Below are 22,970 nucleotides of genomic sequence, written 5' to 3'. Positions count from 1 at the left end.
GATAGAATTGAACCTTGTTTTACTTGGTTTCATTTTTGGGGCAATTGTAGCCTCTCCCTTTGTTCCAGTGAATAGAATTAAAATACTTGTTTTCATTCACTACCAAATACTTTTGGGTGTCTACTCAGTCAGACATTGTTCTAGGTATTGGAGATGTTGTGGCAAAAGACACCAACAAAGTTTCTTCTGAGATGGACCAATCCACTGGAGGAATAGGCAGAGGAGCAAATAAAAATATAAAGTAAAGATATGCAGTGTTCAAAAAAAAGAAGAAAGCAGAGTAAGAAATCCATCTTAGTTTGCATCCCAGAGCATGTGGATATGACTTAAGTTTTATGAAACAGTACCTACTTTCACTACTTCTGATATAACTGATATTTTAAAATTATATTTCATCAAAAATGCTGGTCCCATAAAGTTTATTTCATTAATGGGTCACAACTTGCTTTTTGAAAAATACTCCCATAGCTCTTCAATATGCTTGTTTATGTTGAAGGAACTTTTATAGGTCGGTATCTCAGATACTAAAGATGCTTCAGAGAACTGCAAGATATACATAGTCTGGAGTCAGAATCTCCTTAGGAAGAGCACCCGCTAGATGTGACAGCACCTGAAGCCTGAGTCACTCGCAGTTGGAGAATAGTTCTATCCTGCGGTGTTCCTGGCTCTCAAGTATAGGCAAGGCAGCAAGACATGAGGACTAGCAAGATTGGAGACAGAAGGATGAAGGACTTCAGTAGTCAGTTTTCAGTTTTATGAAAAATGTAACCACTTGGTATATAGACAGTTGTATATATCTTTTTTTAATAATTAACAGCACCACTCTTTTATAGTGTTCTGTCTTGACATAGTAAGGATTCAGGATGATCATTAAATATTGTTTTCAACCCATTTTTTCATGAAAACAGGAAAATAAGTAATTTTCTTCAAGATTTTAATCTAAAATGTTGAATTTTAAGTTCTGTTTTTTTAAATTGCAGATAAATGTTTGACTGCTTAAAATAACTAAAGAATGTAGATGAAAATAATTTGATTACCAAATAAACACAATGCATCAGTAACCAGATAATGATGTATCTTGAAATTCTATCTTTCAGAATGATGTCCCAGGAATGCTAGCTTATAGCCTCAAGCTCTGCATGTCTTTAATGCAGAATAAACAATTTCGGAATAAGGTACTAAGGGTTCTAGTTAAAATCTACATGAACCTGGAAAAACCCGATTTCATCAATGTTTGTCAGGTACTTATATTACATGATGTTATCTTACTTCCTATCACACTATTTTATGCCGCAGTGCTGGGCTGTGATATTTGCATTACATTGCATTACGTTACATTGTGTACCTCTAATGGTATCATGCGTGTATCTTAGTTGATCTTCACAACAGCTTGTGACAATTAAGGTGTACACTTATACTCTTTTTTACTGGTAAGAAGCAATCTTACAAAACTAAAAAACTGCTATGTTTTCATGCATTCTGTGTATTCTTTTTATATTTGAAAGTATTGCAACCATTTAAAGAAATTTTGGAAACTAGGTTAAAAGAAAAAATAAAAGGTAGAAGAGGTAAAAACAGTATGTATGTTGTGTCATTCTAAAGTGAATTTCAGGTGTAAAAATGATCTTTGGTTTTATTACCCAAACAGAACCAAAACATTTAGGTATATTTTATCTCTTTTCATGTATGAATTTGCTTGCACATTTTTAAAAATTAAGATGGTCCAGAAAATGCCAAGTGTATCTTTCCCTTTCCCCAGGCCTTTTCTCAAAGATAATGCATAGGTTTTTTTCTTTCATTTATTAGCACATTTTAATGGCTACATTGGATTTTTTTGACTGGAAGTGAAGTTTGCTTTTTAACAATTACCATACTGTATAAATTTTTATATTCTGCTTAGAGCATAGTATTGTATCACAGGTTTTGTTACTTATTCACTGTAATATAGTCTCATGCTATTTTATAGTCATTCTCTATACATTTTTAAAATTTAGAGTAACGCATCCTTTTTTAAATGCTTTTTGAAGCAAGTTTGAAACAGGAAAGACTGGAAGAAAAATCATTTATTTCACCCAAAGTTAACATTTTAGTGTATTTCTTTTCACTTTAATCTCTATAGTCTTTGGAGTTTTGTTTGCTTCTAAATATTCTAAATAGTTTTTAATCATTTTTTTTGTTGTTGTATTTTAAAACACATGAAAAATCATAGTCCTCTGCTTACCTATGTATATCAGTTTTATTTCTCAGAGGCAATTTTATTTCTTTTTAGCTGTTTTATTTATTGTCCTTTTAAAGCTTTATAAAACTTTCACATTTTAAAATACATTTTTTTGAACATTCTTGTGATTCAAAATTTGAAAAGAACCAATGGGTATACAGTGAAAAGTCTTTCCACTTTTTTACTTTAACTCCTAAGTTCCTTTCTTTGGAGGCAAATAGTATCGATTATATACATCCTTCCAATTTTAGTATTTTTCCATGTTCTGAGTCTTCACAAACTGTTGCTCCAACTTTTTGTTGACTCTACAGTATTCATTTAGTGGATGTACTTTGCCTTACTTAACCATTCTCTATTACTGGTCATTTATTTTGTTTCCATTATTTCCTATTCTTAATTTGATTAACACTTTAATTAATGTGTTCTTTTTGAAATTAGCTATTTGCTACTTTAAGGAAACAAAATTTAAATTGAATTCTTAAAAAATAAAGTCCTAAATTTATTGGATAGTTTGATCAAAACATGTGACAGATCATAAGAGTAAGAAGAGAAATATGTCCAAATGGTCATTTTAGTGCCTTTTATTCTGGCCCAGCATGATACAATGTCCGTTAAATAAATGAATGACCCCTGTAATTTATGGTTAAGCAGAAAATTCAAATTAAGGAGCACTTGATAATAAAATACAGGTAAGATTTGAAAAAGCTGAGAGTCATTCACCTACCAGTTACTGAGTACTGCTAATTGCCAGGTACAATCAGATGCCATTTTCAGGAAAACTCTGTCTAGTGCCAGGATCAGAAATAGAGTGCTAGAACTAGAATTAAAATTTTAAATTAATTTTTTTTAAAGAAATGGAGTGCTAGAACAGTTCATCTTCCCCAGTTTGCCTGTGGTTATATTTTAAAGTTTCCTGTATTATTAACTGTTTGTCAGTGTGTTAAGTATTGTGTAGACACAGTTTTCAATTATTATGTAATTGTTCTTTATCTGCATTTCAGTGCTTAATTTTCTTAGATGATCCTCAGGCTGTGAGTGATATCTTAGAAAAACTGGTAAAGGAAGACAACCTCCTGATGGCTTATCAGATTTGTTTTGATTTGTATGAAAGTGCTAGCCAGCAGTTTTTGTCATCTGTAATCCAGAATCTTCGAACTGTTGGTACCCCTATTGCTTCTGTGCCTGGATCCACCAATACGGGTACTGTTCCAGGATCAGAGAAAGACAGGTATAAGTATCTTTTTCTGCATCAGAACTAATTGAACAATCTTTATCTCATTTTGCAAATAGGTGGAATATTCATTGACCACATAGTCTAAGAATTAATTTCAGAATTAGTTTTCTTAGGTTGTAAAGTCTTAATAAGGCTATTGCTCTGTTTTGCACTCTGCTGGGCACCTTAAAGAATACCAAAGAAAGGGACCTTTCTAGAAAGAAATGGAAGTGATTGACAGGGAGGGCCAATTGCATATGTGCTACCTAACCACGTAAATTAAAAATTTCAGACGTGTGGGGCACTTGGGTGACTTAGTATATTAATCAGATGCTCAGGTCTTGCTCTCAGGGTCATGGGTTCAAGCCCCGCATTGGGCTCCATACCTAGTATGGAGCCTACTTAAAAAAAAAAAAAAACTCATATGGGTTAGGTGGGCTAGATTTTAGATACTTGGAAAGTAAGAAACATTTCCAGCTTTTTCTGCTTCTTTTAAAACTAAATATACATTTATCTTAAGCTAATACAGTACTAGATTTTATTTTCCTGTTTTTTTTCCTTACATATTTAGGCTACTTATTAAAAATATTTAAATGTGTCTTTGTTATGGGACTCCTGGGTGGCTCAGTCAGTTAAGTGTCCGACTCTTCACTTCAGCTCAGGTCATGATCTCAGAATCTTGAAGTTGAGCCCCATATTGGGTTCCATGCTGGGTGTGGAGTCTGCTTAAGATTCTCTCCCTTTCTCTCTCCCTCAAAAAAAGAAAAAAAAGTGTCTTTTATGCCACATTTTTCCTTTTAAAGTTGTTTACACAGCAGGGAAGAGTTATTTTTCTGAACCCTAAATGTCATCACTGTCTCAACCTGCAATACTTTACAAAACACATTTCATATAAAATTCTAAGTCTTGAACATGGCCTGCGAGGTTATACATGATCTGTCCTCTCTAAAGCCCTCAACTCATCTCTTGCTGCTTTCTTCCTTACTTATTGCTTTCAGATTTCACTGGCCTTCTAACTTGTCCTCAAAAACACCAGAAATAGTCCTGCCCTCGGTAAGGTTTTCTTGAATTTTAGTTTTTAGTATTTGTTTTCTTCCCTCTAATTTTCTTTTTGGGGCCCTATTATTATATGTAAGTTAGATTTTCTTTTCCCACCTTCTGCTCCTCTTTTATTTCTCACTTTCTTTTAATCCTTTTTAGCTCTTCAGTTCTTTCTTTTAATGGAAAAATACTTTTAAATACTAAAGAATACACATATCCTCATAATACAGTTCAATGAGTTCTGACAGTATAAACACCCACATAACCATTACCTGTATTATTGTCCCAGAAACTGCCTTTCTGGCCTTTGAGTTCAACCCGTGCCCCTGAGGCAACCACTGGTTTGATTTCTGTCAACATGTATTAGTTTTGCCAGTTCTTGAACTTTATAAAAATGAATCATATAGTGTGTATTCTTTTGTTTCTGCTTCTTTTGCTCAGCACATTTATGATGAATATCTGTTTTTTTTGGGTGAATCAGTAACTGATTCCGTTTCATTATTGAGCAGCATTTTGTTGTATGAATATACCACAGTTTGTTTACTTATTATTATATTAATGTACATTTGGGTTGTTTCAGAACAGGACTCTTAGGAACATTCCTGTACAAGTCTTTTTGTGGACAGATGTTTTCATTTTTCTTAGATAAATATATAGGATTAGAATAGCTGGGTCAAACGGTATATGTTTAACTTGGTAGGAATCTGCCAGACTATTTTCTAACGTGGTTGCCCATTTTACCCTCCCAGCAGCAGTATATTAGCATTTGTTTGCCAACATTAGGTGTTACCAGTTTCTTTAATATTCATTCCAGTGACAAAAGTGATGTTTTGCTATAAAATTATTTTTTAAAGCTTTTATTTATTTGAGAGAGAGAGATTGAGTGAGAGAGAGAGAGAGCACAAACCAGGGGAAGAAGCAGAGGAAGAAGCAGACTCCCCGCTGAGCAGGGACCCTGATGTGAAGCTGGATCAGGACCCTGAGCTCATGACCTGAGCTGAAGGCAGATGCTTAACCGATGGAGCCACCCAGGGGCCTGTGTTTGTTATATTGTTAATATTTTCTCCCAGTCTTTGGCTTATCTTTTCTTTTTCTTGGTGGTATTTTTTGATGAATGGAAGCTTTTTTTTTGATAATCTAATTTTCCTTTATGTATCCCAATCTAAGAAATTCTTTGCAAACTTAATGGTTATAAAGATACTCTACTACACTTTTTTCCAGAAGCTATATGGTTCTAGGTTTTATGTTTAGGTATGTGGTAGAACTCAGCTTAACCCTTTGTATATGGTGTGAAGTAGTAGAGTTTGTTTAAATATGCAGATATCCAGTAGTTCCATTACCATTTGTTTAAAAGACTATCCTTTCCCTACTGAATTGCCTTTGAGCCTTTGACATGTGATATGTTGATAGATTGCTCTGTTCTTTTCTATTTACCTATTCATCTTTCCTTATAGCTGTACCATGATATTTTTATTACTAAAGTTTATAGTCTTAAAATTACATTAATGAAGACCTAAAGTTTTGACCTCTCTTCTCTCCCCCTCACCACCAAGATTGTTTTGGATCTCTTGCATTTCTTTAAGACTGGGAGGATTCTAATTGGGATTGTGTTGAATCTTTTCAATTTGGAACAATTTGAAATCCTTCACAATACAAGTCTTATAATCTATAAGCATAGTATTCTTCATTTATTTAGATTTTCTTTTAATTTTTCTCAGCAGCGTTTTATAGATTTTAGTTCAGAAATTTTGTACATTTTTTTCTTAAATTCATTCCTATGTATATTTTTTGATGTATTGTAAGTGGTATGTTAAATTTCAATTTCTAATTGTGGCCAATATATAGAAATACAATTGATTTTTTATATTAATGTTGAGTCCCGTAACCTTGTTTAAATCAATTAGGTCTAGTAATATAGATCGTCCTATAGAATTTTCTGCATAGGAATCACATCATCTGAATAGAAACAATTTTACTTTTTCCTTTGTAACTTTCATGTTTTTTTCCCCCTGCTTTGTTTTTCTGCATTGGCTCTGATTTCCAATTGGGTAGACCTTAGAGTGAACATCCTTTATTCCTGATCTTAGGGAAGTAGCATTTGGTTTATGCCTTGTTAATTAAAATTTTTCTTTCTTGCCTTGTCCTTTATTCATGTTGTGTTTATTTGCCCCTCTGAATTAATCTTCTAAAATTATTTTTTCTTCATTTCTAATTTTTTCCTAGTTTATTTCATTTCTGAGTTTCCTAATTCTGACATGTTTTATTCTTTTATATCTTACGTAATTTTCTTAATGTTTTTTACCTCTTTTGAAATGATCTTTCTCTCTCTCTCTCTCTCTCTTTTTTTTTTTTTTCTAAGAGCAAGGTTGTGAGGGCAGGGAGGGGCAGAGGAAGAGGGAAAGAGAAAATCCTAAACAGGCTCCACACTCAGCACAGAGCCCAACGTGGGGCTTGATCTCACAGCCCTGAGATCATGACCTGAGCCAAAAATCAAGTCAGACACTTAACTAAGCAACTCAGGTGGCTAATTTTTCTTTTCTAATGTCATATGGAATTTTGCTTTGAACCTTGTGTGTAGCTTATGTTTACTGAAATTAGTTTTCCTGAATTTTTGCAAAGAAGCTTATTTAGGATAGTTTTTCTAATTTCACTGCTCTCTAGAACTTCCTCTTCTGTTGTGTTACAGAGTTTTAAACAAAATGGTGACTTATGATCTGAGATCTCTTAAGTCTGTTTACTTTCTCCCTTTTATTTGGGCTTTCTTTTTCCTTTGTTTCTGCCATATTAATTTGGATTCTGTGCCCAGCATTTTCATGCTTTGACTTAGAAGGTGTGTTGGTTTTAAGAGCTATTCAGGCCCCACCTGCTTTACTTCAAACTGGTGTAGCTGGTGACAATGTATCTCCACCTGACTGTGTTTTGGGAGTGCGGGGGATGCTTTCTCACCTAGTTTTGTTGTATTTGTTGTCCATGCTAACCTGGTTAGTTGCTTTGTGTATTTTTATGAATTTATTTGGAAGAAATTAAATTATAGGCTACCTCCATCTTAATAGAATCTTGGGTGTTTCTTAAGGGAAATACTTAAATATTTTTTCCTTGCAAAATATTTAATCTGAACAAGATTCAGACCTTCATTTTGATAATAAGTCACCCATACACACTATTCAGAAAAAATTTTTCAGATTAGTAGCTCTTGGTTCTCTTTATTTCAGTGAGTCAATGGAAACAGAAGAAAAGACAGGTAGTGTGCTTGTAGGAAAAACGCCAGAAGTGGTAAGTATGTTTTTTTAAGTTGAGTTTATCATTAATGTATATTCCCACAGTATATTTTATTTTAAAGTGTTATATATTTGCCTTTAAAGGGGTTTAATATTAAGTTTAATACTATAGTCATTTAATAAAAATAGATCTTCTGTAAAAAGCTAAAATTTGGGACTTACTCTGGAAAGCATTTAACTTAGAAGAAATCAAATCCTTGGATGCTTACAAAAGGTTGAACTCTGTCTAGAATAACTGAATTACTTGTCACAGGGTGAGACAAAAGTATGGCCTCTAACAAATAAATGTCAACTTACTGTAGGGGGAGCACTTTAGTTGCCTTTGTTGTTTTTAATATTCATAGTGAATGGAAGAAGGGGGTATTAGTAGTCTCGTGGATATAAATGTTCCTCTAGCAAGACTTTTGATTTTTGATTATCAGGTATGTAAACTATTCTTTACTTGGATGGCTTGTTATTTCATGAGATCATATATATGTGTTGATTAAAAATGCTTTTGATTTTCTAGTTTGTAGTAGGGAGTTTCTTGTCTTAACTATGAGTTTGTTCTGTATAACTATGAGTTTGTTTTTCTTGTGTATCATCAGTAATCAGTTACTTTATATTTTGATTTTTTTTAATATTAAAATGTTTTATATTGGAAACTTGTTCAGAATGAATTGCATTCTTCCGTCAAACTGGTATCATATCTCAGTGATAGCTATTAAAGAAATAAATCATTCTTTCTCTCAAATAAATGATGTATGAGTTTTCTAGATCCTACTATTAAAATATAAGTTTTGGTGTGTGTATGGACTGTGAATTTCACTGGTCTAGGGCTGTTAAAATACAGTTGGCTTAGTGGATTTTAGTAATATATGAATTTTCGTTCTTGTTTGTTTATTTATTTTGGCAGAGTCCAGAGCCCAAGGACCAAACTTTGAAAATGATTAAAATTTTAAGTGGTGAAATGGCTATTGAGTTACATCTACAGTTCTTAATACGAAATAATAACACAGATCTCATGATTCTAAAAAACACAAAGGTAAGAAATTCATCTATAACAGAGGCTTTCTTCTTGTATTTATTTCTTTGTTGAATATTAATACAATTTTTTAAATTACTTATTTTTTTAAAAATGTGATCAATTTTTTTAAGTTTTCTTTTTTTGTTTTATATTTTAGTTTTTTATTTGACACAGAGATAGAGGGATCACAAGTAGACAGAGAGGCAGCAAAGAGAGAGGGTACTGAGCAGAGAGCCTGACGTGGGGCTCAGTCCCATGACCCTGAGATCATGACGTGAGCCAAAGGCAGAGGCTTAACCCATTGAGCCACCCAGGTGCCCCTAATTACTTCTTTCTTTCTTTTTTTTTTTTTTAATTTTATTTATTTATTTGATAGACAGAGATCACAAGTAGGCAGAGAGGCACACACAGAGAGAGAGGAAGGGAAGCAAGCTCCCTGCTGAGCAGAGAGCCCAATTCGGGGCTCGATCCCAGGACCCTGGGATCATGACCTGAGTCAAAGGCAGAGGCTTAACCCATTGAGCCACCCCAGGCACCCCTAATTACTTCTTTCCTTTTTTTTAGTTAAGATTTTATTTATTTATTTGATAGAGATCACAAGTAGGCAAGAGGGGCACACACAGAGAGAGAGGAAGGGAAGCAAGCTCCCTGCCGAGCAGAGAGCCCAATGCGGGGCTCAATCCCAGGACCCTGGGATCATGACCTGAGCCGAAGGCAGAGGCTCTAACCCGCTGAGCCACCCAGGCGCCCCCTAATTACTTATTTCTTATTGAATACTTTGTTGCATTTTATTTTGATCAAGAAAATAACTTTTAAAAAATACAACGAAGGGAGAAACCCTTGAATTTGTTGAGAAGAGAGGGAATTAATATCTATTGAGCTCCTGTTTTTGTATTCACCTTCCTTGGGAAGTTTAGTGGTGTTTGTTTTATTTTCATATTTTTAGCTGCCTTTTTATTTAAATACATATATGTAGCACTTGGACAGATGGCACGGTCAGAACATTAATATAGTTTGTTTATGTGTCTTTTTTCCCATTGAACTGCAAATTCCTTGAGTGCAGAGGTTCTTACCTTGATATTTTTATAACCTTTGTTGAGATATTGATCCTAACAATTACAAAAAATGTTTTAATATGAAAAGATTTATAGTATGAAAAATCTTCATTTTCCTGCCTTCTACCTTAACTACCCAGTACCCTTTTCTTTTGTAGCTGTGTATTATTTGTAGCTGTATATTATTTCATTACGTCAGTGTTTGCATAAAACATGAAATCATACTTCTCAAACTTCTAATAATTACAAATGGCAAATGGACACAGAATTGCACAATGTGTTTTTCTAACAATTATTTGTTATAGTTTTATAATATAGTTTTATTAAAAATAAAATCATTTTGGTGACTGCCAGAAGTGCAGAGCGAGGAGAGGTGGGGCACTGCTCTTCAGGTTACCCTAATACCTTGGAGACCTATAGAAAAGATGCTGAAGAAAAATGGCAAATTAAACTATTCAAAAACAGAAAATCTACCTAAATTTCTGCCTAAAATATACTGATCTTAAGTTAAGACCACAGATAAGACTCTGACTTGATTGTTTTTATAAACTACCTATTTAATCTTTATTTAGAAACATCCAAGATTCATGGTTTAAATATCAGTTCAGTTTATTAATATTTTCTTCACAAAGCAGGGTCTCTGGTTATATGTCTCCATGCAACTTTGCATATATATAAATACTTTGTCATGATAAAAACCTATTTGTTTTTGTAGGATGCAGTACGGAATTCTGTGTGTCATACAGCAACCGTTATAGCAAACTCTTTTATGCACTGTGGGACTACCAGTGACCAGTTTCTTAGGTAAATATACTGGAAGGTTTCCACTTTGGTTTACACTCATCTTTAATAGAGACTCTGTTGACATTGTTACATGGATGTGCAGAGCTTCCCTTGCCTACTTGTCCTGAATTTTATTTTATTTATTTATTTTTTTTTTTAAGATTTTATTTATTTATTTGACTGACAGAGATCACAAGTAGGCAGAGAGGCAGGCAGAAAAAGAGAGGGGGAAGCAGGCTTCCCACTAAGCAGAGAGGCCGATGTGGGGCTCGATCCCAGAACCCTGGGATCATGACTGGGAGCTGAAGACAGAGACTTTAACCCACTGAGCCACCCAGGCACCCCTGTCCTGAATTTTAAATTCTATTTTTGTTATTTTATACATTTTTTTTTCCAGAGATGTATTTACTTACTATTTTAAAGAGAGAGAGTACGCGTGCCATGTGCACAAGTGGGGCAAGAGGAGATGGGGAGAGAAAGGGAATACCTAACAGACTCCCTGTTGAGCACAGAGCCCAGTGCAGGGCTCAGTCCCACAACCCTGAGATCATGACCTGGGACAAAATCAGGAGTCGGACACTCAACTGACTGAGCCATCCAGGCTCCCCTATACATTTTTTATTGTGTATGTCTGTTTTTTTTAAGTTAAAATCAGTTACCTTTATTAGTGAGCTTAAGTTATAGGCTTTTGCATGAAATATATTAATATAATTCTGCTTTTGTTCATAATGAAATTACATATCATGCATTTTTTAAAGTCCAGAATACTAAGAACTTAGGAGGTAAAATAGAATCCGCAGTAACTTGAGCTCCATGAAGTAAAATGATTTATAATAGTTCAAGGTAAAATTTTAATGCTTTGACTTTAGTGTTATAAAAAAAGCTTTATGGAATTCATTTCAATAGTATTGCTGAATTTTCTTTTTCTTACAGAGATAACTTGGAATGGTTGGCCAGGGCCACTAACTGGGCAAAATTTACAGCGACAGCCAGTCTGGGTGTAATTCATAAGGTAATATATACTGATCAGTATAACAGAAGCAGTATTTCTGGAGTCAAAAAAATAAAAGTTTACTGTAAATCATTCATAAGTACATTTTGTTAAATCAGATTAATCCTCTTATAGGAAAGAATAAAGTAAATAAATTAAAATACCTATGTTTTGTTTTTAGTTTTTGTTTTTTAAAAATATTTTGTTTATTTATTTATCAGAGAGAGAGCACACAGAAGCAGGGGAAATAGCAGACAGAGGGAGTAGCAGGCTCCCTGCTGAGCGGAGAGCCTGATGTAGAACTTGATCCCAGGTCCCTGGAACATGATCTGAGCTGAAGGCAGATGCTTAACGGACTGAGCCACCCAGGCATCCCCCTATGTGTTTGTTTTTAGTAGAAGGTGGAAATCCTTTTCCTATGAAGATGACATTTCTCAAAGTATGAATTGAAATAAGTTATTTGTATAGTCTAAGGTTAATTTGGAGAAATGTTATAAAAGAAAGGGAAAAATTAAAGCACTTGTTTCTAACAAAGATGTGATTGGGTCTTTTAAAACTCTCCTCTTATTTGAGTTACAAAGTTATCTAGAGGAGACACCCATTTCCTCCTCTTTTAGAAAGTGAATTTTCTAGAAAGAAGACAATAGTCATAGAAAATACATATTTTTTACTCTCACTTTCTCTTACACTTTTGTTGTGGTTCAAATTTACAGGGTCATGAGAAAGAAGCATTACAGTTAATGGCAACCTATCTTCCGAAGGACACCTCTCCAGGATCAGCCTATCAGGAAGGTGGAGGTCTCTATGCATTAGGTCTCATTCATGCCAATCATGGTGGTGATATAATTGACTATCTGCTTAACCAGCTTAAGAATGCCAGCAATGATGTAAGTATTTGATTGAAAAACTAATTTCTGTTACTTAAGAGTCCAGGAAAACATACTTGCCAAGATATTTTAGTGAATAGAAATTTTGTAGGATTTTGAAATTCCAAAAATAGAACTATTCTTAAGGAATTATTTTTTTTAAGGTTATTGTCTTTCTTTCTCTCTAAACTAAAATTGTGCTTCTCAGTCCTTTAAACCTTGTATGTGACAAACAGAATAATAAAGTACCATATATTTGTAAAATAGGTATTGTATTTCCACATTTAAGAGTCTTGGAATATTTTAACTGAAAGTGACCGTAGTAATCATTTAGTCTAATTTTGTTATTTTATAGGAAACTAAGTCCCAGTGAAGTGCCTAACTCTCTCAGGAACCAGAATTCTTTATTATTTGCTATTTTATATTTTTTAAATGTAATTCTTTGGAAAAAAACTTACTAAGCAACTTGTTCTTACTTTACAGAACCTTGAAATAGAATTTTGATTTTAGACTTTAGCTTTTATGTTAGAGTAGACTCTTCTTTAGAAGGCTATTAGGAGAGTAGGTAAGTAAGCCAGACAACTTCGTCCTTTGATTTCAGTGAAAAGATTGAGGCCAGTAGGATCATCTGTCTTACCTAATAAGCTCCTCATCCACAAATACTATGTACATTTATTTATATCTTGCCTCATTTCCTCTGGTCTCAGGTACAGCTGTTCTTATGAGACAAAGCTCCTGTGGTTGCCAGCAATAGAAACTTCCACTGATTAACTTCAAACAAGGAGTTTATCAAAAGTAGCTTATATAATTAAAGGAAGAGCAGATAAACCAATTCTTGCAAAAGTTAAGAGCCAGGACAGTTATAGGGATCTAGATAACAGGAACTAATGAATCATCTCTCTAGGGCCCTACTGTCAGGATGAATGAACTTGAAATGTTTTTGGGTCACTTCACTAAGGAAAGATTAAAATTTTAGTGAAAGAGCATCTGAGTAGTCTGTTTTGGGTCACAATCCCACAGTTTGGGTAGGGGAAGGTGGGTGCTTATTAAATGGCAATCCCACCAAGACTAACCAATGGGAGAGGAGTATATTCCGAGCAAGATTGGGGTACTGTTACCTATAAATGGAGACTGTGCACTCAAAAATGACACATGACTGCTAAAGTGTCCCTCTTGAAATAAAGACCTACTTTTGCCCTTGACCCCATTTTTTCCCACTTCCTTACAATGATGGTCTGTTAGATAACCTTTTCTCCTCTCTTCAGGCTCCTTCTCCTCAGCCCGTAAGTATATTCAGGTCTCACCTGTCCTAAAAAATATCTTTCTTTGACCCTTGCTTCTCCCTCTTAGTTATCATATTTCTCCCCTTCTCATGTAAACTTACTGAAAGAGAGCTGTACCTTCTCCCTCCACTTTCGTACTTTCATTCATTTCTCAACTTATTATTATTTTGTATCAGCAAGCATCATTCTTTTGAAACTGAAATTGCCGAGGTTACCACTGGCTAGCTGGTTCACAAATACTTTGCTCATTCTTACTAGGTCAGCTGCTCTGCGTGTTTAATATCAATATATTTTTAAATCAGAATAAAAGCTTGGACTTTTAAGTACAGTGTTCTGAATCAACAGAGCCCATGCTTTTTCCCTAGATTGTTCGACATGGTGGCAGTCTGGGCCTTGGTTTGGCTGCCATGGGGACTGCGCGCCAGGATGTGTATGATTTGCTAAAAACAAACCTTTATCAAGATGATGCTGTGACAGGTAAGTGATTCTTTCCAGAGCAAGAAACTAGGATTAACTAATATAACTTTATTTATTTTCTATTTATATTTTGTAGCCTCTTAAAAATCTAATAGATTACTTGTAGAAGGGAATGGATTTTGCCCTGTTTGTCAAATTCATAAAAATAGGTTTTGTGATACATAGATTTTTTAAATGACATATCCTGTGTATCTGTCTATATAACTGACTTTTGCAAATAGAAATTTATTAGAGTGACCTATTTGATACTTGAGTCTCAGAGCTATCTATACTGCATGGTGGTAATGTAGAATAATGTCATTATGTTTCCTTTGAAATCGTTGTAGGATTCAATGAGGTAATCTATCAAGATTTAAAAGGAAAATAGCTATAAATATGTGGATGTGCTTTTTATCAAATGGTTTGAAAAAAATGCTACCAGAATTAATGGCTGTTTTGATATGTGATGATAATAAGTGCCGCTTCCAGTAAGCTATCTTTCATTGATTTTAGATACATAATTTTTATTTTTTAATGTTTACTTTTTACTCACTAGGTGAAGCAGCTGGCCTGGCCCTAGGTTTGGTTATGTTGGGCTCTAAAAATGCCCAGGCTATTGAGGACATGGTCGGTTATGCACAAGAAACTCAACATGAGAAGATTCTGCGTGGTCTTGCAGTTGGCATAGCATTAGTAATGTATGGGAGGATGGAGGAAGCTGATGCTCTCATTGAATCTCTGTGCCGGGATAAGGTGAGATGATACATTGTTTATCCTTTTCTCCCTGTAGTTCATCACACCCTGTTTATCACCAGCATTTAGAGAAGCACTCTCATTAGAAATTATCTCTGTTCCCATCAGAACACCTAGCTATACATGTTGATAATACTCTATGTAATATATATAAAGCCTAATGGAACGTAGGAAAGGAGAGCACTGATTAGAACAAGTTAATAGGACTAATTTGAGAATTTTAAATTAAGACTTCAGATCGGTAATTTTCAGATAAGCAGATCCAAAGAAGTTCTTTAGAAATTTACAAGTTGATTGCTTTTAGAAATAATATTTTTGGAATTACTTAATAACCCTTTAATAAGATATAAAGTTTACCTCGTTTTTTCATCAAAAACCAGTGCCAGTTTCGATACTTATTTATCTGGGTGAGTTTTTTTCATTGCATTTTGTTTTATTTTATTTGGATAGTGGTATTGTGTGTGGTGGGTAGTCAGTGGTAGCTAATGCTGTCCACTATAGTCTGGTGAAAAGAGTCGCTGTTAAAAGTTAAGTGACAAAACTGCTCATTATTTTGCTCAGCTCTCAGATGCCATATCTGCTCCCCTCAGCCCTCAAGAATGAAGTAAGCAAGTTACAATGTAGAATTAGAAGCAAGCTTCTTACTTGTTTAATAAATGGAAGCTGAGTATGAGAAGGTAGTTAGTGTTGGTATTGGACTTGAGTTGATACTTCTAGTCAATGTAAGGCAGTACAGGCACATTACATAGAGTTGGGAATTAAAAGGAGTTAATTCCTCCTGTATTTAAGAGTTTGTATTTCCACATTCATTTAGAAAATTACCAACCCCAAAATCATTCTTCTCATTTCTTGCCTAAAATCAACTCTCCTGGTAGATGTAGCTGTGCCAGTTAGACTGTAGAAGTCACTGTTTGAAATGACAATTTGTTGATTGATATAGATTATTCTTCTTAGGACCCAATTCTTCGACGATCTGGAATGTACACTGTAGCCATGGCTTACTGTGGCTCGGGTAACAACAAAGCTATTCGACGCCTGCTCCACGTTGCTGTAAGTACTCTTCCTCGAGTAGAGGTAGAAAGGACAGTTTGCAGATGGACAGTAAATGTCTGGGCTGCTGCAGCACCCACACTGCATGACTAGCATGAGTGATGTCAGGTTCAGATTCTCACTCACTGCACAAAATCAGCTATAACCTAAGCGCCAAGTATAGAACAGAAAAACAGTATGTCAGTACAAATAGAAGTCCTTAATATCATTCACGGGCAACTTCTGAAAACCAGCTCCAAAGGGCATCCTCATTTCTAAGGGACAAGACCACATGAGTATGTGCAGCTACCCTAGGAGAGGGAAACCTAATGAACAATAAAAACCACTTCTTTTTATAGCCTATGAATTTAGCTTCCAGGTATCTCTATGGAACATACCCTATTACAAGAGCTACCTTGCACAGGAAAGCCAATGCCCATGTTTTCCAACAGGCTTTTCCCATTCCTAGTCCTCCCAACCCAGGTAGAGTTTATGAACAATAGTGTTGCCTGGTAATGAAACGGACACTGTACATATGTCTTAACTTAGTAGGTTTCTACCATCTTGGTTCCAGGAGAAGGTAAATCTCAGGTCACCTTCCCATGCAGGAAAGGTTTAGAACTATTACTATCTTATTCCCAGAGATACACACCTCTCATAGTATTTATTATTAATTTAGTTTTTTATCAGTACAGCATGTGGTATGTTGTAAATGGTGGATGTTTGTGTTTTGCTTGAATTTAGAACATACTTTTTTTTTTAAAACAACACTGAAGGAATGGTTAGATTTTCAGTGTAGCCTGCAAAAGGCAGAAATAATCTTTAGAAGTAGCCCTGGTTCTTAAACTTCACCAAGCTTAAAGGGCTTCCACGTCCTGAAATAGGGTATTTCAGATGAGTCTTTCCCAAGTTGAGGGAAGACATTCTAATATTAATGAGGTCTGATTTACATTTGAATGATATGAGCCTCTCATATAAGTTAATTCTAGTAATGGAATGTATGGTATAATGTAATCATCCTTTAAAATTTTTCCTAGGTAAGTGATGTCAATGATGATGTCCGGAGGGCAGCGGTAGAATCACTTGGGTTCATCCTGTTCAGGTAATAATTTCTAACTTCTGGTTCTCTTTATAGTCCTTTTTTTTTTTTTTTTTTTTTTTTTAAATAGTAACTAAACAGAAACTAAATATCTGAGGGATATATCTAGGTTTAGAGTGAAGACCATTTAACAATAAGATTAGTATTGTTGATCTGAAAAAGAAGCAAGTGTGTCTTGAGAGTCCAAGAACCTATTTGAAAAGTAGTGAAATAACTGTTATTTCTGGGTTGGGTTTTTTTGTTTGTCTGTTTCATAACATTCCCTGTGTTTGCTTAAATTTTTAAATCCAAATAGCATGTTTAGTACTCCTCTTTCCATACACATTGGTAATTCAAATGGATCTTGTATCTAACATAGGGTTGTAGAGTTCTTGAAGCTCTTTAATGAGAATAAGAGGTAATAAGCTTTGTTTCAATGCAGAAGGGTGAAAGTTTTGTAGATTTAAGAAAACAATTTTGGACTTGCGATTTGGAGATCCCCTTGGCCCAGGATAGTTGTGATTAAGAGGACGTACTCTGAAACCAGTTTGCTCTGATTGAATCCTGGCTCTGCCACTTCAAGCTGAGTGACTTTGGGCTTGTTAGCCTTTTTGAGCCTCCAATTTCTCATCTGTAAAATGGGTGTAACAATAGTACCTATTTAAGAAGTATGTTTTGGGGGTGCCTGGGATTGAGTAGGGCTCCCTGCTTAGCAGGGCGTCTGCTTCTCCCTCTTCTCCCTCTTCTACTACCCTTCCCCCTGCTTGTGCTCTTTCTCTTCTCTCTCTCTCAAGTAAATAAATCTTGGGGGAAAAAAAAAGAAGTGTGTTTTTGGATGAGTAACTGAATTAATACCTAAAGCCCTTAGAACAGCCTCTGGCACTAAGTGTTATTTAAGCGTATGACAGTAGTGGTAACTCTAATAGTGGTGGCAGATGCAGTAGTACTTCTTGCAGCTCTTACTGTCTGCTTATCTCCAATCTTAAGTACCATTGTTTCTTCTGGTTAAGATACTTTATATTACAATCTAGCAAAGGCAAATTAAAAGTACTTCCTTTAGCTCTATTTGGACACTGCTTATTGTAGCTCATTTGTGATGGAATTATACAAAAAAATAAGTTCCCAAAGTACATGTTAGATGAGTCTCACTCATGTCCTTTTAATCTCTGGGGTAGATTGTCTCCCACATTCCTGGGAGTGGACTTTGTTTAAAGGTCATAATACAGTCCAACAAAGATTGAACATCCATTGTGAACTGGCTACAGGAACTTCTTCGTAACATCTTAGATAGGAAGTTACTCCATTTATCAAGAAGTTACCAGATAGGCTGTAAGATATTTTACTCTTCTGTGGATAAAAATTTTGAATAAAACAGTGAAGTACAGACCTATATGATATGGTAATCAGGTTTCTCCTTACACCGGTTTTGTTGAATAAGGCTGTTCAGCCACATGCCAATTGGCTCCTTCATTGTGTTGTTCTCTAAACCTCATTTGTTCATCTTGTTCACAAAGACACTAAAGAGCCTTCACTAATTCTAAAGACAGTATTTACACAGATCTACTAGTCTGATACCTCTAAAATAAGATAAGTGATTAGTTGGTTATTATTGCTTTTGTAATCCATAGAAGTATCATATCATTGATTCTTTTTCTAAGGTATGACAAAACCTATGTTCCGTAAGCTGTTGCACATTTTTTTTAAAGATCTGCAATAGACTCCACACTTAGTTTCTTGAGTCCTCTTACTGTTTTGTTTTGTTTGTTTGTTTGTTTGTTTTTAAGATTTTATTTATTTATTTGACACAGAGAGATAGAGATCACAAGCAGGCAGAGAGGCAGGCAGAGAGAGAGGGGGGACACGGACTCCCCGCTGGGCAGAGAGCTCGACGTAGGGCTCGATCCCAGGACCCTGAGATCATGACCCAAGCCGAAGGCAGTGGCTTGACCCACTGAGCCACCCAGGTACCCCCCTCCTACTGTTTTTGAACATAGACTATTTAGCCACTTGTAGTCTTTTTGTACCTTTGCCATTCTCTCTTTTTTCTCAGATTTGTCAGCAGTAGTTCCATAACGACAACCACAAGTTCTCTTTCAGGGAGGTGATTCATTTAGTTTACAGAGCTGAACTCATTTAAGCCAGCCAGTCTTTGTACCTGTTATACATTTTTTTTAAAAATTGTATTTCTTTATTTGAGAGAGAGAGAAAGCATAAGCAGGAGGGGCAAAGACAGAGAATCTGAAGCAGAGCCTGTGGTGGGGTGGGGAGAGCCTGATGCAGGGCTTGATCCATTGACCCTGAGATCACAGCTGAGCCAAAACTAAGAGTCGGCAGCTTAACCAACTGCCACCTGGGTGCCCCAACCTGTTTTTCTTTTCTTTTTTTTTTTTTAAGATTTTATTTATATATTTGACAGAGAGAGATCACAAGTAGGCAGAGAGGCAGGCAGAGAGAGAGAGAGGAGGAAGCAGGCTTCCTGCTGATTAGAGAGCCCGATGCGGGACTCGATCCCAGGACCCTGAGATCATGACCTGAGCTGAAGGCAGCGGCTTAACCCACTGAGCCACCCAGGCGCCCCCTGTTTTTCATTTTGATCAAGCTTTACAACATTACTTTTTACCTTTCTGGTCCAAATATCATTCTCCTAAGGGGCGGGGGAGTAAGTAAAAGTAGAAGTTGGATAGTTCTGTTTTCTCCCTGTCCATTTTTTGGTGTATTATTTTAGCCAAACGGTGACCCTAGTCTTTCGCTGATTTTGCTCTGGAGTTTAGATCCAAGGATGGGAGTGCTGTTGGCGGGGGTGTGGAGTTTTATTGCTATCCAGAGAGGGTTTTTTGTTTTAATTCTTACCAGAGAACTAGATAATCTTGATCTGGAAAGTATATTTCTCTAGGGGTACCTTTAGTAACTGTTGGTTTGTGTAAATAGTCCTACTCATGATGGTCTCTTCCTTTGTTTTGCTTCTATATTGTCAGTTACTAATTCCTCTTGGTGATTTTATATTTCATATACTATATATCAGTGGCATGATGTATATATTCTGCTACAGAGGAAGCTGAGTTTTTTGAAAACTTTTTCTTCCCTTTTTAACCTGACAGCGTTTTGTTCTCCAATTAACATTCAATTCTGCCTTTGCGTTTCCTGTAGCTCACACTCATGCTGAATTCCCAGTTTTGGCAGCAGATGTCTCCAATGAGCTGCTTAAAAATCTAAAGGCTTTGTTTAGATTTTTTTTTTTTTTTTTTTTTTTTTTTTTACTACCTAGACTAGTGAGATCCAGCTAATGAGTGGTTTATATGCTTGCTATTGCTAAGGGACCATTCTGAGTTCTGTTTTTCATAATATGACTCTTTATAAGTAGAAGAAACTGGACTTTAGGCATGATTTTGTCTGAAAGTTATAGATTTCTAGATGAAAAAAATTAAATGTAATCAACTTAGGAATTGCAATTGAAACCAAATTCTCAAAATTTTAGATTAGTGCTGTTTCCTGCGACTGAGAATTTTTAAAGGTGGAAGAAGCTTAGAAATATTTTTTTTAAAAAAGAAGGAAATTGAAAAAAAAAAAAAGAAGAAGAAGAAGAAGAAGAAGGAAATTGAATTCCAAAATAGTTAATAAAATTTCTCATTGTCATAGGACTAAATGGTACAACTGAAATTCAAAACAGATGTCATTATAGACCAATGCTTTCTACAACATGCCTTTCCATCAGAATACTGTTTTTCTAAGCAACTCTCATAGAACATTTTTATTCTCAAATTTTCTCATTACCTTTAATATTTGTAAAGTTTCTGTCCTATCTCTTAAGAACAGTAAATGTTCTCTGATGCACTGTCATTTACTTTTTTAGAATGTGCTCCATTTTACCATTTCTTCCCTTTTAGATGTTACATATTACTTTTTTTTTTTTTTTTAAGATTTTATTTATTTAGTTGACAGACAGAGCTCACAAGTAGGCAGAGAGCCAGGCACAGAGAGAGGAGGTGCGGGCTCTCTGCTCGGGCTCGATCCCAGGACCCTGGGATCATGACCTGAGCCAAAGGCAGAGGCTTTAACCAACTGAGCCACCCAGGTGCCCCATACATATTACTTTTAAAATAACTGCAGACATTTGACCTTCTTGAACCATAATATATATATTTTTATTAACATATATTATTTGCTTCAGGGGTATAGGTCTGTGAATCATCAGCCTTACACAATTTACAGCACTCGCCAAATCACATACCCTCCCCAGTGTCCGTAATGCAGCCACCCTTTCTCTCCCTCCCTACCCCCCAGCAATCTTCATTTTGTTTCTTGAGATTAAGAGTCTCTTACGGTTTGTCTCCCTCCCCAGTCCCATCTCGTTTCATTTTTTTTCCCTCCCCTGCCGAACCCCCCTGGCCTGCTTTTCAAATTCCTCATATCAGAGAGATCATATGATAATTGTCTTTCTCTGATTGACTTATTTCGCTAAGCATCATACCCTCCAGTTCCATTTATGTCGTTGTAAATGAAAAAATTTCGGGTTTTTGGATGGCTGCATAGTATTCCGTGCTATATGTGTACCACATCTTCTTTATCCATTCATCTGTTGATGGACATCTAGGCTCTTTGCACAGTTTGGCTATTGTGGGCATTGCTGTTATAAACATTGGGGTGCATGTGCCCCTTCGGATCACTACATTTGTATCATTAGGGTAAATACTCAGTAGTGTGATTGCTGGCTATTTTCAACTTTGAGGAACCTCCATACTGTTTTCTAGAGTGGCTGCACCAGCTTGCATTCCCACCAATAGTGTAGGAGGGTTCCCCTTTCTCTGAATCCTTGTCAACATCTGCCATTTCCTGACTTGCAAATTTTAGCCATTCTGACTGGTGTGAAGCGGATATCTCACTATGATTTTGATTTGTATTTCCCTGATGCTAAGTGATGTTGAGCACTTTTTCATTTGTCTGTTGGCCACTTGGATGTCTTCTTTGCAGAAATGTCTGTTGAACCATGACTTTTTAAATCTTCTTTTTAAGTCTACTTATTGGACGTGAATACTGAAAACATGTGGGTAAACATGTATTTGTACTTCAACTTAGATGAAATTGTCTTGTGGGAAACTAACAGTTCTCATGTCTGTTATCTTCTTTACTCTCAGGTAGTCCAGGGAGTACAGTATTTTCAGTGTTTCTTTCTACTGAAAATTTTGTGTCATTTGTTAATAATATATAAGAGAAATATTGAGAATTAAGTTAAAAAACATTTTTGCCACGGTGAAATGAATCTAGAACATGCTGCTGAAAAATCTTAGACTGCTGGGGGGATTTCTGTGCCTAAAGCTTTGAGATTTCGGGATTAAATTTGTAAGGTATACTCTTTCTGGCAGATGATACAGAGCCCATAAGGTCTATGTTCTAACTATGTTCTAGGAAAGGATTCTGCCGTTTGGAGACTATATACCTGGTTCACTTATGCTGAGTTTCTCCATAGCCAACACATTTCTTGAAGTAATTTTCTTAAACTTAACCTGGAGAGGGACAGCCCTAGAGCAATAGGCTGAGACATAAGAATGGGTCAGCCTGAAAAGGAAAAGCTAAGATGTGGGTTGTCTTCACTGCAGAACCCTTCAGACTAATTTTGTTCACCATTTATGGCAGTAGCGTGACAATAAAATATCAGATGTAACTAGAATTGGCTACCAATACAGACTGCCCGCCTGTACTCATTTCATAAGAACCCCGTGTAGCTGAGAAAACTGAGGCCCAGAGAAATTAAGAATCTTCCATAAATTTAGGCAGTTAGCTGGTGATACAGTTTGGATTTATTCCCAGATCTAGCAGTGTACAGTGAAATTAGGAAAGGGTGAATAAAAAATGTGCCAGAAGTTTAGCCAAGTGTTGGGGTCATTATGGGGTCATTAAAGTTTAGGTTCCTGTATCAAGATCC

The 22,970-nt window shown here is 35.6% G+C and overlaps 1 protein-coding gene across 1 annotated transcript in view; it reads left to right on the top strand.

The window, feature by feature from the left end:
- Positions 1-22,970, top strand: part of PSMD1 (proteasome 26S subunit, non-ATPase 1) — an 89,243-nt gene that overhangs the window by 14,933 nt on the left and 51,340 nt on the right. Inside the window, exons 7-17 of the mRNA XM_082690749.1 lie at positions 1,098-1,241; positions 3,220-3,446; positions 7,685-7,745; positions 8,646-8,774; positions 10,527-10,615; positions 11,528-11,606; positions 12,299-12,472; positions 14,100-14,211; positions 14,747-14,943; positions 15,898-15,993; positions 17,010-17,074. Coding sequence (XP_082546875.1) covers positions 1,098-1,241; positions 3,220-3,446; positions 7,685-7,745; positions 8,646-8,774; positions 10,527-10,615; positions 11,528-11,606; positions 12,299-12,472; positions 14,100-14,211; positions 14,747-14,943; positions 15,898-15,993; positions 17,010-17,074 — 1,373 coding nt within the window. The remainder of the gene's footprint in view (positions 1-1,097; positions 1,242-3,219; positions 3,447-7,684; positions 7,746-8,645; positions 8,775-10,526; positions 10,616-11,527; positions 11,607-12,298; positions 12,473-14,099; positions 14,212-14,746; positions 14,944-15,897; positions 15,994-17,009; positions 17,075-22,970) is intronic.

The sequence above is a fragment of the Mustela nivalis genome (assembly GCF_964662115.1).
Source record: "Mustela nivalis genome assembly, chromosome: 11".
In the NCBI taxonomy this organism is placed as follows: Eukaryota; Metazoa; Chordata; class Mammalia; order Carnivora; family Mustelidae; genus Mustela; species Mustela nivalis.
Note: the sequence above shows the minus strand (reverse complement) of the source record. Positions and strands in the feature narration are given on the sequence as shown.